Genomic DNA, 13357 nt, shown 5'->3' with positions numbered 1-13357 from the left:
AAATACCTTTAGTTATGCTAGTTTACGCAAAGTGTTTACCAGATAAAAAGTGAATTTTTAACAATGGTTGATTCATTCAACTACTGCTGTTTAAACTACCAGGTGGCACAGCTGTTGCTGTAAGTAAAAAGATTTCTAACAGTCCACCTGGAATTAGGACATCTGGTTTGTGTGAGCTGATCTGAATAATGTACTGTGGGTACTCCCATACAGCTTCTGACAGAACAAACAGTACATGGCTGTCCCATCAGCCCAGAGCAAACACCAGTTACATTTCACAGAAACAGGCTGGTATTTACAAGTGATCTGAGCCAAAATGAATATCAGATTGAAGGCAGCACCCCAAGAGAAAAAAGCTAACCCCACGAGCTACTTGTTGACCACGGTCAAAGCAGCTTTTACCATTTTTGAAAAGCCCCCCCCCAATATGATTTTGCTACATACAAAAAGGAATAATAAAAATATGCTAAGGATTTCTGCATTTTTTCATGGACCACTTAGGAATTTTAAAAATAAAACCTGACCAATACTACTTAGTTTTCTGACTTTTATACTGTTTGCTGCCAATGTCAATTTATCCAAAGTCATATTATCCAAGACCATGACAAGAGTAATTTCCTTTCAAGTTCTAAAATGGTAAAAATTTAATAAAACCCATGAAAGAGGCAAAAAAAAAAATTTAAAACAGGTGAAACTAGAGAATCTGATTTTAGATCTGACATGGCTTCCAGAGATCACTGAATCACACCTGCCCATTTTTTACAACGGCAATACTGAGGGCAAGTGACTTCCCTCAAGGTCACACAGCAAGTTACTACCAGGCCAAAAAAAAAAAAAATAGGACTAATTAGAAAAATAATTTTATGATTTACTAAGGGAGAAAAAAAATCTGCCTGAAATCCCTGAGATTGTGCCTGCCCACCAGTCAGGGCATGGTGAATGTTCAATAAAAATGTGTTGAATAAAAGGGTGGGTAGTTAGAAATATATCTTAAACCCTAAGAGTTAGTCTATTGATGAGAATTTCAGGGACTCTAAACAGCTAGTAGGATGTTTTAAAGAACAGGGACTTTTAGCATTCCTCAAATCATACATTACACATATCTTACTCTGCAGATATATAGGGTGAATCCTAGCCCAGTTACTGTTATTAAAATATAATATCTAACACTCTTCCTGTCAGCAGCCATTTCTGAAGGCATTATTTTATATCTGAGTTCTAATGGCAACAATGTTTTTACAAATGGTGAACGGTTCCAAATGCAATGGACATTTCATGTCTAGTTATAAAACTTCAGGATTCTATCATTAGTATGACAGCACTCCCTTGAGAAATATATATTTCCTAATGATTTGGAGGCCTAGGAAACCAGGCCTCAGCTTTAACCCTGAACGTATAAATTGTTCTTTAAGAACAATGAGGGTAAAGAGGCTGTAGGCAGATGGAAAAAGTAGTTTTGGCTTGTAAAAATCAAACAAATCCCTAAAAGTATCCTTTCTCAGTGGCACACTCCACCCATGGATATGCCCCACTGTGGTGTATAAAACAATGAACTATGAAGGATTTTTTTTCAATTTTTCAAAAAACATTTTAAGGATGTCATAGGTAAATTGTATAGAAAATCAAAGTTATAAGTAAGTTAAAATTTTAGAGTATATGTGTCTATAGAGAAGGAAGCAGCTGCAGAAGAGCACCTGTTAGAGAAGTAACTCTGCTACTGTAGAAAAGTCTTTCTCCAACTTAGTGTCCCTCAGCTAGCAAGGAGATGATGATGGACAATAACCATCCCAAGGAACAGAGTCTGCAACTACAAGCAAGATAGTCCCATCCATCTGCCCAATGGGATCTAAGCCCCCTATCAATTAGAGGCAGAGTGGGCATCACCATCCCAGAATCCTCAGGACTGGGGAATGAATGATGGGCTAGAGTAGATATGCCGGTATTCTAATCTAGGCTTATTGTCACTCTAGCAATGGAAGAACAGTTATCATTGATGTGGAGGCAGTGGCCACTGGAGTTTCTGAGGGGAAGGAGGGGGGAAACAGATATAATACAGGGAAATTTTCAGGATAGTCCTGAATGACATTGCAATGACAGATACAAGCCTTATTTATCTTGTCTTAACTTACAAATTGGGTAAGACAGAGTGTATATTGCAATGTAAACTATAATCCGTGCTTAGTGGCAATGTTCCAAAATGTATTCATCAATTGTAACAAAAATGTACCACACTAATGAAGGATGTTGTTAATGTGGGAAAATGCGTGAGGGGAAAGTAGTGGGCATATGGGAATCTCCCATATGTTTTATGTAACATTTCTGTAATCTAAGTATCTTTTTAAAAAAATCTAAAAAGTATATTATTAAAAAAAACAGTGTCCTCACTTGATGAATGGGAATAATAATGCCTGTTTTGCTTGCTTTATGAGCTTTTGCTCATGGTAAATATCTTTGAACAAAATAAGGCATTGTATAAATGTAAAACAAGTTTTTTTTTTCTGAATTCTGTTCTTATTTTTATTCCATACTTTATTTTTAAAAAAGCTTTAGATTACATAAATGTTACATTAAAAATATAGGGGATTCCCATATGCCCCACTCCCTACCCTCCCACACTTTCCCATATTAACAACATCCTTCATTAGTGTGGAACATTTGTTAAAATTGATGAATATGTATTGGAACATTGCTACTAAGCATGGATTATAGTTTACATTATAGTTTACAATCTGTCCTGCACAATTTGTGAGTTATGACAAAATATATGATGGATCCATCACTGCAACATCATTCAGTTCAATTCCAATGTCCCTAAATTGCCCCCATATTATACCTGTATTTCCCTCTCCATGCCCTCAGAACCTCCAGTGGTCACTGCCTCCACATCAATGATAAAAGCTCATCCATTGCTAGAATAGCAATAAATCTATAGTAGAATAACTGTATGTCTACTCTAGTCCATCATTCATCCCCCAATCTTGAGGATTCTGGGATGGTGATACACATTCTGCCTTTTCTATTAAGTTAAAGAATATAACTGAAGGCTGAATTTTCCAAGGATTAGCCATATAAAACCATACTAACTTTTGCAAACCGAATAACACATACTTCTTGTATGCCAGATTAAAATTATTTATATACCTACATATTTATCTGTGTGATGGTAGACATTATTTTGAAATTTTGGTTTTAAGTACTTCATGAGAAATAACTCTCAAAAGAATGATTGGTGTTGATGTAAATAAAATAGTGAGAAATAATTTGTTTCATGTGAATGTATATTAATGCATTATTTTTTAAAAAATTAAGACATTCCTTTGAAAATTAAAAATAATAATATCCTTTTCTTAGTCCTGCCATAAATTAAAGACCATTAGAAAACATTCTCACCTTTTAGTCACAGAAGGGTATATATTAAGTGTCCCTTAATAAAATCCCTAACCAACTAAAATAAATTAACATAATGACCTAACAGCAGAGATTATGAAAAAATGAGATAAAATATTCATTATATTTTTTTAGATGAGGGTGACAGAGTCAATGCAACAGAAACATTAGAAATCTATGTTTCTGTGGAGTATGTGTTAGTCTTGATTTTCTTGAATCACTTCCACTGAACACTTGAAAGCATCCAGACAGACTCCTAATAAGATATGTCTCAGGATTCATGCTGAGGCATTGTCAACAGGCCAAGAAGTTCTCAGTGCTGAATGTGTGCTTAGATTAAATTTTTCTTTCCCTGTGATTGCTGATCTTTTCAGAGAAAGTTGACACATTAAGCAGGGCCACACAGTAATGTAGGAAATGTATGAATTCTCATGCCATGTCTGGTGGAGAAAGAATTTCAGTGCCTCTTTAATACACAGAGATCCAAATTATTTTTGCAAATTTTAAAAGCATAATAGACATCTTTAAGAAAGACACTTCTTGGAAAGAAAATAGCTAAGTTACAGAAAAGTAACCTTAGGATTTCAACCTTAATGTAAGCTGATAAATGACTTGAAGTTGGGAAAAACTAAAAAGGATAGACTTTCTGACATATTATGTACCCAGGCCTTTCTCCCAGTGACTACCAAATGAACAAACAATTAAAAGTAATAGAGAAGAAAAGCCAGACCACTTTCTCCTTTATTATATATTAGCGCAATTATTATTTATCATTTCTAAAGAAATAATATCGAGCCAAGATGCAACTTTGTTCTGACAGAAGAAAATAGTAATACTTAATCTTATGAATATAAGCCTTAATTGTGAGGCACTGGGGCTCTCTTAGTAACCTTTATTGCTTTTGTCATTTATAAATATACTCAAAACTCTTAATCATTTTTAATTTATCTGTATCACATTTAAGATAACTAAATCCTTAAATATATACCTGAACAGTTACATTTGTATCCCATCTCTCTTATTTATCTTAAATTTACTTATCTATGTATTAAAAAAGATACCTACTAGCTCATTGTAATGAACAAGTTTAGATATACTCTATCCTTGTCAAAATTAATAGGTCAGAAAAGGACATGATGATCCTACATATCTAGGACTCATCTCTTAAATTCTTATTGAAAGTTCATTGAAACACCAGGTGAGAATAATTAGAAATAACATTAGCACACTGAAAATAATTCTAGGATTTTCATTGAGTCTGTTGCCATAAAAATACAATGACTGTCAATTATGCAGGAGGAGAAGATATTTCCAAGAGAGCTTGACCCAAGCCATGTTGTGAATTATTTTCTTTGAAATGCTTTCATATTCTCCTGCTTGGAAATTCTGGTGGCGAGAAGAGGAGAAACAACAAGCTCTTCTTAAGCATCTGGTCAGGTGAACATTCATAAAATGTTTATCAGCCCACAGATAAAATTTTAAAATATGCTGGACAATTCCCTTCCTAGAAGGAAGGAAGGAAGGCACAATAAATAAATGGATCTTTGTTTATCATATTAAACTTCCAGTTCCCATCCCATCCCTCTTGTGGTTCTAAATACTAGAAGCCCCAAAGGAAGCTTTTATTAATGTGCTTTTTGAAAGCAGGAGCACAGTCATTCCCAGCAGCCATCCTTCCTGTATATTTTCTAACCTCTTCTATTCAGAGGTGGGTTTACCTTGTAGCAATGAAACTTAATCTCCAGCCCCTTCCAAGGCCTTGCAAAGGTCCCATGTTATGGGTTCATGTGCCTATGTGATTTTTTAATATTTCCAAAACTAAGATTTTTATTTTAGCTTTCTTTTTATTAAAGAGGCACCACTCCTACTCTCAAGAATAAAAGGATCTGGCTCCACTAAACCTAGATCTGTCCTTACTCTATTCCATACTGTTTCAAAGGATATTCCCTATAATTTATTTTCTATCAGAAATCTGGTATTGGTGAGCAGGCACTCTGTACATTCACTTGGCTTCTTTGGAATAGCCTCTCTAGTGGAGATTGCTTAGTCCATCAAGTATCAAATATAGTGTCAATATACGCTAAAGTTTCAGATCATAGCTCCTCAAAATGCATTTAAACCTCCTCTTTTCTTGAGGCTCATGCTAAATGATTATACCACAGGTCCTTATCCTTTGGATGATTATCCCCAGTCTTCTCAAGCATTTTTTGACACTTAGATTGTCCATTAGTGTCATTCAGATTGTTCCAATGCTGTCTGACTGATTCCCAACCTTTTTCACCACTGGCCAGCTACACTGGGTATCTTAGTGTCATCACTCTGAGCATCTTCCTTCATATTATTTCTAATCTATAGTTTAACTATCACATAGCTAAACCTTCACATGACCAGGAACAACTCCAGTTCCAGCATCTCAAAATAAAAAATCCTATTATCTGATCACATCCTCTTATTCTCTAACTTTAATTCCCTTTCTCAGATTCAATCAGTTCTTCAGCCTTCCTTTAGCTCCTCAATTTTTTGACACTCTATTTTTCAAGTATGGGCTTTGAAGTCAGCTAGATATGGGCTTGAATCCTTATTTACTAGCTGTGTCACAAGTTATTCTACTTCTCTAAGTTCAGTTTCCTTAGGCTAAAACGGGGAAAGAATACCCCTTGCTTTTCATTACCATTACATTAAAAAAAGAGTGTACCCTATGGTGGAATATATCAGTTCCTTCAGCTTCTACACTATTTTAATGCAGCTGCCCTACAAGTTCTCAACTCTTGATGTATCCAACATTTATTCATTCTCCATTGCCCTTAGTTGACTTGGTGCCACTGAACAATTATACATTCAAAGACAATTGTGCTTTAAAGAGCTATGTTTTCTACTTTCAGTGAGTCCTTAAATTTCCTAGGCCCTATTATTCTGTTCATATGTCTGACCACAACATTTGTCCCAAGTCTTAGCCAGTCTTTATAAGTTTCCTGCTCTCCTCCCTCTTTGCCAACAACCTTGCTTCCCACATTAACAGAAGGACTAGAATCTATGTATCTGCCCTAATGCATTGGGAGCCACCATTCCTCTCGAGAAATACAATTCCCTCTACTTGAGAACATCAGTCCTCCCCAGGATGTGGGTAAACCTTCACTCTTATTGTATGGGTCTCCATCCAATGAAATAATCCACTATGACAAAATGAGCACTCACACACTCCCTAGAAGCCTGTCCTGTGTCAGATTCTCCCCTTTAAGCATCTTAAACAGGTAACCTTCCTTATTATATTTTTGAAAAAGTTTTCTCAATATTATACTCTCAGCCACAATCTCCTATGTTCATATGTTCCCTGCACTGGGGTTTAGTGTATACTCAGGGGATCTGAATCTCTGGACTGTCCATGTGACAGCCAGGCCCTGAGCCTCAACAGACTTGCAACTCCTACCCTCTGGTCTATTGGACTTACCCCAGCCAGCTAGCAGGGAGGTGAAGAAGGTCAACCACTATACCAGGGAGTCAAGAGTGCCTACAACTGCTAGCAGGAGAATTGCATCCATCATCCAAGGGGAATCTAAGCCCCCTCTTGATATAGAGGTAGAGTGGACATAACCATCACAAGGCCCACAGAATGGAGGAATAGAGTATGGATTAGAGTGGACTTACTGATATTCTATTCTGGAACTATTGTGATTAGTAATGGAAGTAAATGTAGTATTGATATGAAGAAAGTGGCCACAATAGCTGCTGAGTGTAGGGAGCGGGAAGAAGAGATGTGATGTGGGGGCATTTTCAGGACTTGGATTTGTCTTGGGTAGTACTGCAGGGACAGTTACTGGACATTGTATGTCCTCTCATGGCCCACTGGGTGGCCTGGGGGAGAGTGTAAACTATAATGTGGGCCATTCACCACGTGGTGCAGCAGTGCTCAGACATGTATTCACCAAGTGCAATGAATGTCCCATGATGATGGAGGAGGTTGTTGTTATGGGTGAAGGGGCTGGGGGGTATATGAGGACCTCATATTTTTTTAATGTAACATTAAAAAAAATTAAAAAAAGAAACATATAAAAAATAATCTATAGATCTGTTAGTAGTCCCTCAATTTAATCTCTAAATAACATTGAGATGGAAAAGTTGTCATTACAACTAGACTAAAATGCCTCTTGATAACTATTGTCTTGTTAAAAATTTTTTTTTAAGAAATCTTAAATAAGTGTTTGGGGAAGGAAGCCATTTACCTGAGAGCTGAGTGCCAAGGTTTCAGATGAGAGGGAACATTATACTACGTAATAAAGAAAGAAAAATTTGGAGCCTATATTGATATGGGAGGAAAACAGGACTGAAAAAGTCAGAGTGGAAAAAAAAGGGGGAGATAGTAGAAGACTGTGCTCTATGAGGTGATTCTTTGGTCTTCTCTACCAGTTGTCATCAATAAAATTTATAAACTCAGAAAATCTTGGTGTGAATTATTTTTGTTGGGAAATGAAAGAAGGGTCTTAGTTGTGGAAATTGAAGAAGTGATGTGAATCAATGAAGTGTGGGATCGAGGTACATGCAGAAATTGGAGCCTAAAAAGAGAGAAGAGCTAATGGTCATTGAGTTGTTACAGTTTGAAGTGCTTTGCCAGTAGTGTTGCACTCAAGCATCGTACATACTATTTTTACCCTCATTTTAGAAAAGAGCACCCCAAGAGATTAAGTGAATGGTCCAGGTTCACACAGGTAATAAATAGTGAAGTCCTGAAGCCTGGGTTTAAACATAGGCTGTCAGACCTCAGAGCCGAAGCTCTGGAAATGCGAAGCTATTGGTTTACAAAATTTTCCCAATAAGCACTTTTTTTCCCTGCCAAATTAAAAGAAAAAAAAATGGGGAAGCAGTTTGAATGTTTTATATCTGTGGAATGTTTTATATTGAGCATTTTACCTAATGCTCAAGGAATAGAGAAACACCCATCTGCCAGATGGATTAAATCCCATTCTTAAATTTCCTTAGGCCAAAATTACCTCATCCTGCCCATGATAAACTTCTCTATAAATGTATAGGAACTTATCTTCCCCTACCTCATATTGGACTTTTCTCCACTTATTATCCCATTTTCCATTATCTTCCATCTGTACAATATCACTAGCTCATTCACATCTAAGATGTCCATATGCTGATTATTCTATAAAAATTCCTCTGACCCATATTCCTCTATGAGCTCACATTGTGTGTTCTTTTCCCTATCACATGAAAGAAATTTTCAGAGATTTTCCCACCACCTGCTTTTACTCCTAATTCAATTATATTCTGCTCAATACTGGTTCTACATTCTACTGAGATGACTCTCATAAAGGACATGAATATGTCATGAATTCAAGAATAATAATGCCTTCCAAATCAAGCCTTTACCTCATTTGAGCTCTAGATATACATTCCTCACTGTCAAATGGCTATGTCTACTTATGTTCCAAGATATTAATTATTTCTTTATATTCTATACCCTCTAATCTCATGTGCTAAGAGAAATGTAAACAACTTCCCAGTCTCCCAACTAGAAAATTTGGTGTCAACCTTGACTTCACTTTCCATCTCACTCTGTAACATCCAGTAATACCCAGATCCTATTGGGTCTAAAAACCATCACTTAAATAAAATTTTCCATTCTATCTTTTCTGCCTCAGGCAGTGGAAGTATAGATAGAGCTTTACACTCTTACATTAGCCTTTTCTCTAATCTAGCAATAATCAATTTCTCTTTGTTTTATGCAAATACCAAAAAGTTGCCAGAATTTTCTTACTAAAATCCAAATATGACTTTATCACTCTCCTGCTTAAAAATATTATTTGCTTAAATGATCCCTAATGCCTTCTTGTGATTGTCTTAACTATAAGACTTTTCTCTTTGCATTTTATTGGCTACTTATGTACCTGTATATTTCTTGAGGGCAGGGTTGAATGCAGCCCTAGTAGTCAACTATGAGATCAGTCACATAGTTGGTACCTCAATAAATGTTTGATGAATGAATAAATGATTGAATGACTAGATGTTCTTTGCTTCTTGCCTGAATTAACCTGTTATTTGACAGACATAAGTAGAAATGTATCAGTCTTAAGTAGTGGATAAGTTGCTAGTAGTAAGATCATTCAGGTGGTCCCTTAAAAGATTAATTAGCATTTATGAGGTGTCTGATACTAAAAAATAGAAATTGAAGTCAAAATTCTTTACTGATGTACTCATCTTTGAAATACTAAGTACTGACTTTATATCAGTGCTAAAATAGCAAAGAAATGCCAGAGGCAGAATGAGAGGCCCTGAGTTATCATGGTTAAGAACACAGCCTCTATGAATTCTAGTACCAGGCTGACTGGTTCTGTTATTTCATCATAGTTGTACCTCAGTTTCCTCACATACAAAATAGGGGATAAAATAGTAAATACATCATAAGGATTTCAAGAGATTGAGTTAATGAATGTTAGATGATTAATATGGTGCCTGGCACATAGTAAGTGATAATAGGTATCACCTATTATTATGTACTCTTTGAGTCATCTTATTCATATAAATATATGTGATTTCCAGGAGTGAAAGAATGAGTTTAGTCTTTCTAACCCAAAAATATCCAATAGCCTGGTGTTTCTCAGACAGTGCCATAATAACAGACTCTAACTAAAAAGATACTCTGAGGTTCCAAATAACCTGAGTTATGTATGTCTCTATAGCTCCAATTGGGAAGAATTTTAAACATTATTTTTTTTCTTCCAGACATGAAAAAAATGAGTATGGATGTTACTAAACAATGTCTATGATTATTGTTGGTAAAAAGCAAACCAAATTGGTTGCGTATTAAACTTCCAATTTTTTTTCCCTCCTAATTTACAGTACTTCCTTCATCACAATGTTGAATATTTTGCAGCAAGGGACATGGTCATAATGTTTGGAATTTTTCTCATGGTGGTCTACCCATCTCTCAATTTAGCTTTTGCTCAAGTGTAATGAGTGGCTGGCCCACAGCCATTCATTTACAGTGTCTGAATGAAAAATACAGAGCACAAATGAGCCTCTCTTTAGAATGCTCTGGTATGTCAGAATTCTGCACTGAATGAGAGAACTTTTCATTTGGGCAGGTGAGCAAGGAAAGGAACTGAAACACAAGATGCTTGTGATTAGAGTATGTTCAACTGCAGAAAATGCACAAAGAAAAGCTGATGAGCAAGTCCACCCCCCACTATCCACAACCCTCTTCTCCATTCCATTTCATGGAGTAATCAAAGGATATTCTGAACCTCTCAAAATGCCATCAGTCCTTATTGAGAAGGAAATAGAACACAGCGCTCTCTCAGGCCTTTACAGGAGCAATCATCAGCAGGCTGGCCTGATCAGGGAGCACCAGCAGACAAAGATGGATTTGTGAAAAATAAATAAATAAAAATAAATAAATCAAATAACTTCCAAAAAATCACAATAGAAAGTTGATTTAATCTCCCAATTCTATTATGTAATTGGTAAAGACACAATTGTGTTCTCTAGGTCTTATACAATAAAGAATAGGTTTCTTGATGAGGTTTTTTCCAATAATTTACAGCAGAGCAGGAACTCTTTTGGCAATAATACTAAAAAATAGCCCTCTAAATGATTCAGATAAAAAGCATTAACTGTTTCAATCTAAGTTTCATTTCTAGTTGACCCTCCTTCCTCCTCCTTTCTTTTCCTGGCTCTGATTTCCTTCTTTAGCACTTTTTAACAAAGACTTTTTAATGCTCAAAAAGGCACTTTATGCTAGCTGATGATTGCTCTCAAGTATAAAATAATTTCATAAGGTCACTAAAATCCTCTTTAATGCCAGACTCTCCTCAGATAAGCAGTGTTTCTATGATATACTCACAGTGTTGCAGAAGCATGTTTGGCAGCATGTAAGTCTAATATAGATACTGAGCTACAAGCAACTTCAAGTTCAAGAAGTTCCTTCAGATGAATCATCATTTAATGGAAATGTCTTCAGTTTGGAACCAGAATACCTGACACTGGTTTGGTTCTTATGTGACCAAGCTCTTAATCAAGTTCCCATGTCACATAATAAATCATAGACTTCAGTCACTACATAAATTGCAATTCTGGTGTGAAAATAAAATGCCACATATGCCAGAGCACTTTGCAAACCTTATGGAATTGTTGAGCTGTCACTTATTTTTGTGGATGTTCCAAATATGAAAGTGGCTCTCTGATTAAATAATTATACTTTTTGTAATACACTTTGAGAGAATGTGGAATGGTCAGCATGTTTTAAGTAGTAAGCTAGAGTTAAAAACAAAACAAAACCATAAAGATTGTTCTAAGTAGTAAAGAATTAAAAAAAAACTATAAATCTGTACCAACCACCTTTTGATGCTTTGAATGAGTTTCATTTGCACATTTGTTAGGTTTTTACTTAATAGTAACTTATTTTTTATTTTTCTTAAAGATGATGTGTTAATTTTGCCAGTTCTTTTACAGAATTAAGGGTGGGAGTTAAAAAGCAAAGACTGTTGAGGACTGGCAGATCTGGGCTCAAACGTCACATTTTACCATATTTGTTGTGAGGCTCAACAAAACAACAACAAAAAACCCAACTGTCTCTGTTCTGTTTTCTGTCTTTATAAAACTGAATATTAATTCTTTCCACTTGTTCTTGTAAAGATTAAAAGTAATAAATGGAAGAAGCTTAGAACAGAGCCTAACAAATAAATAGATGATCACTAGATCTATTTAGGTTGGTGTTTGAAAAATTTTAGAACACTGTAAAACTTTTAAGGATCATTTTATCTTCAAGCATGGAGTTACTGAGTACCAATAATGACATTGTTCCCCCTGCTTTTTTTGCTTCTATTTTAGCTTTATCAATTCCATTTGATCCTCTTAAACTATTAACTCTTGATTATAGTGAAACTTGCAGAAGCATAAACAGAAGAGGCAAAACAGCAACAGGGTCTCTAGCTTCTCATTGTACTCCCTGCAAGAGACTTTTAAAAATCAATTGATACTAAAAATCATTAGAATTGAAGTCAAATTAAAATTTCCATTGTGTAAGCAGTACAAAACAGATGGAACAAATAGAGGATTGAATGCTAGGTTTAGATATGAAAGGTTGGAGCATAGCTTCCCACCTCTTCCATAGAAGCAGGACACTGAGTAGTAGGTTTTATCTTCTCCAGTATCAGTTTGTGCATCTGTAAAATGAGAAGGTTTATACTAGGACCTTAAGAATTCTTCCAGCTTTAACACTCTACCATGTAAACCAGTAAACCATATTACAGGTACATCCATTTCAAATACAAGAGGGCATCTCAGTGGTGCAAATTACTATACTTAGAGTTGATTTATATAGTAGGCCTGAGGGTAATCCACATTGATTATATTTGTATTTAGGGAAAATCGAATTGATATGCATAGCCAGATAAGAACAAAGAAAAAAAAAAAGAAAAGGAAGTGGCAAAAGAGAGGGGAAAAGTTTATTTTTTAGGTACAAGGAGAGCCTGATATCTGTGTCTAAATGGGAGTGTGAAATTTTATGTGCAGGCCCTAATTATTTAATTTTGTTTTGTATCTTAGTGATTATATTTACTGTCAACCCTTTTCTCTTTCCCCAACTTTGAGGCTAGGAAGTCTCACTACTTGGTTGCCATTTCACCCTAGAAAAAAATAATCACTCTGATTTCCTGTATTCTATGAAATTATTCTAGGGATTAGTCCATCTTTATTATATGTGCAAGCATGAGCTTACAGGTATTCAAATACAGTTTTAAAAACACAGAGGTCTGGAATATAAATATGTCTAAAGACTGGCAAGAGAAGGAATAAGAATAATATTTATTATATGGGAAAGTATTGAAAGAAATGTGGGTAATCGTCTGGGAATAAAAACAAGCAGATTCCCTAAAGAAGAAAAAAAACTATAGAGGAAATCATATTGTATCACAATAAGAAGGGGCTAACCAAAGCCTACATTTGCTAGAAATTATTTTCATGACAC

The 13357-nt window shown here is 35.5% G+C and overlaps 1 protein-coding gene across 9 annotated transcripts in view; it reads right to left on the bottom strand.

Moving 5' to 3' along the window:
• Window positions 1–13357, bottom strand: part of ERBB4 (erb-b2 receptor tyrosine kinase 4) — a 1195692-nt gene that overhangs the window by 26603 nt on the left and 1155732 nt on the right. For 2 of the 9 annotated variants that reach the window (XM_058300185.2, XM_058300184.1), the window contains one exon: window positions 12492–12554. The exons of 6 other annotated variants lie outside the window; for them this stretch is intronic. In XM_058300185.2, coding sequence (XP_058156168.1) covers window positions 12492–12554 — 63 coding nt within the window. Of the gene's footprint in view, window positions 1–4735; window positions 4892–12491; window positions 12555–13357 lie in introns of those variants that run through there. One more of the 9 variants, XM_071216143.1, reaches the window with a different exon arrangement.

This window comes from Dasypus novemcinctus, chromosome 7, assembly GCF_030445035.2.
Source record: "Dasypus novemcinctus isolate mDasNov1 chromosome 7, mDasNov1.1.hap2, whole genome shotgun sequence".
Lineage (NCBI taxonomy): Eukaryota > Metazoa > Chordata > Mammalia > Cingulata > Dasypodidae > Dasypus > Dasypus novemcinctus.
This window is presented reverse-complemented; position numbering and strand designations above follow the sequence as displayed.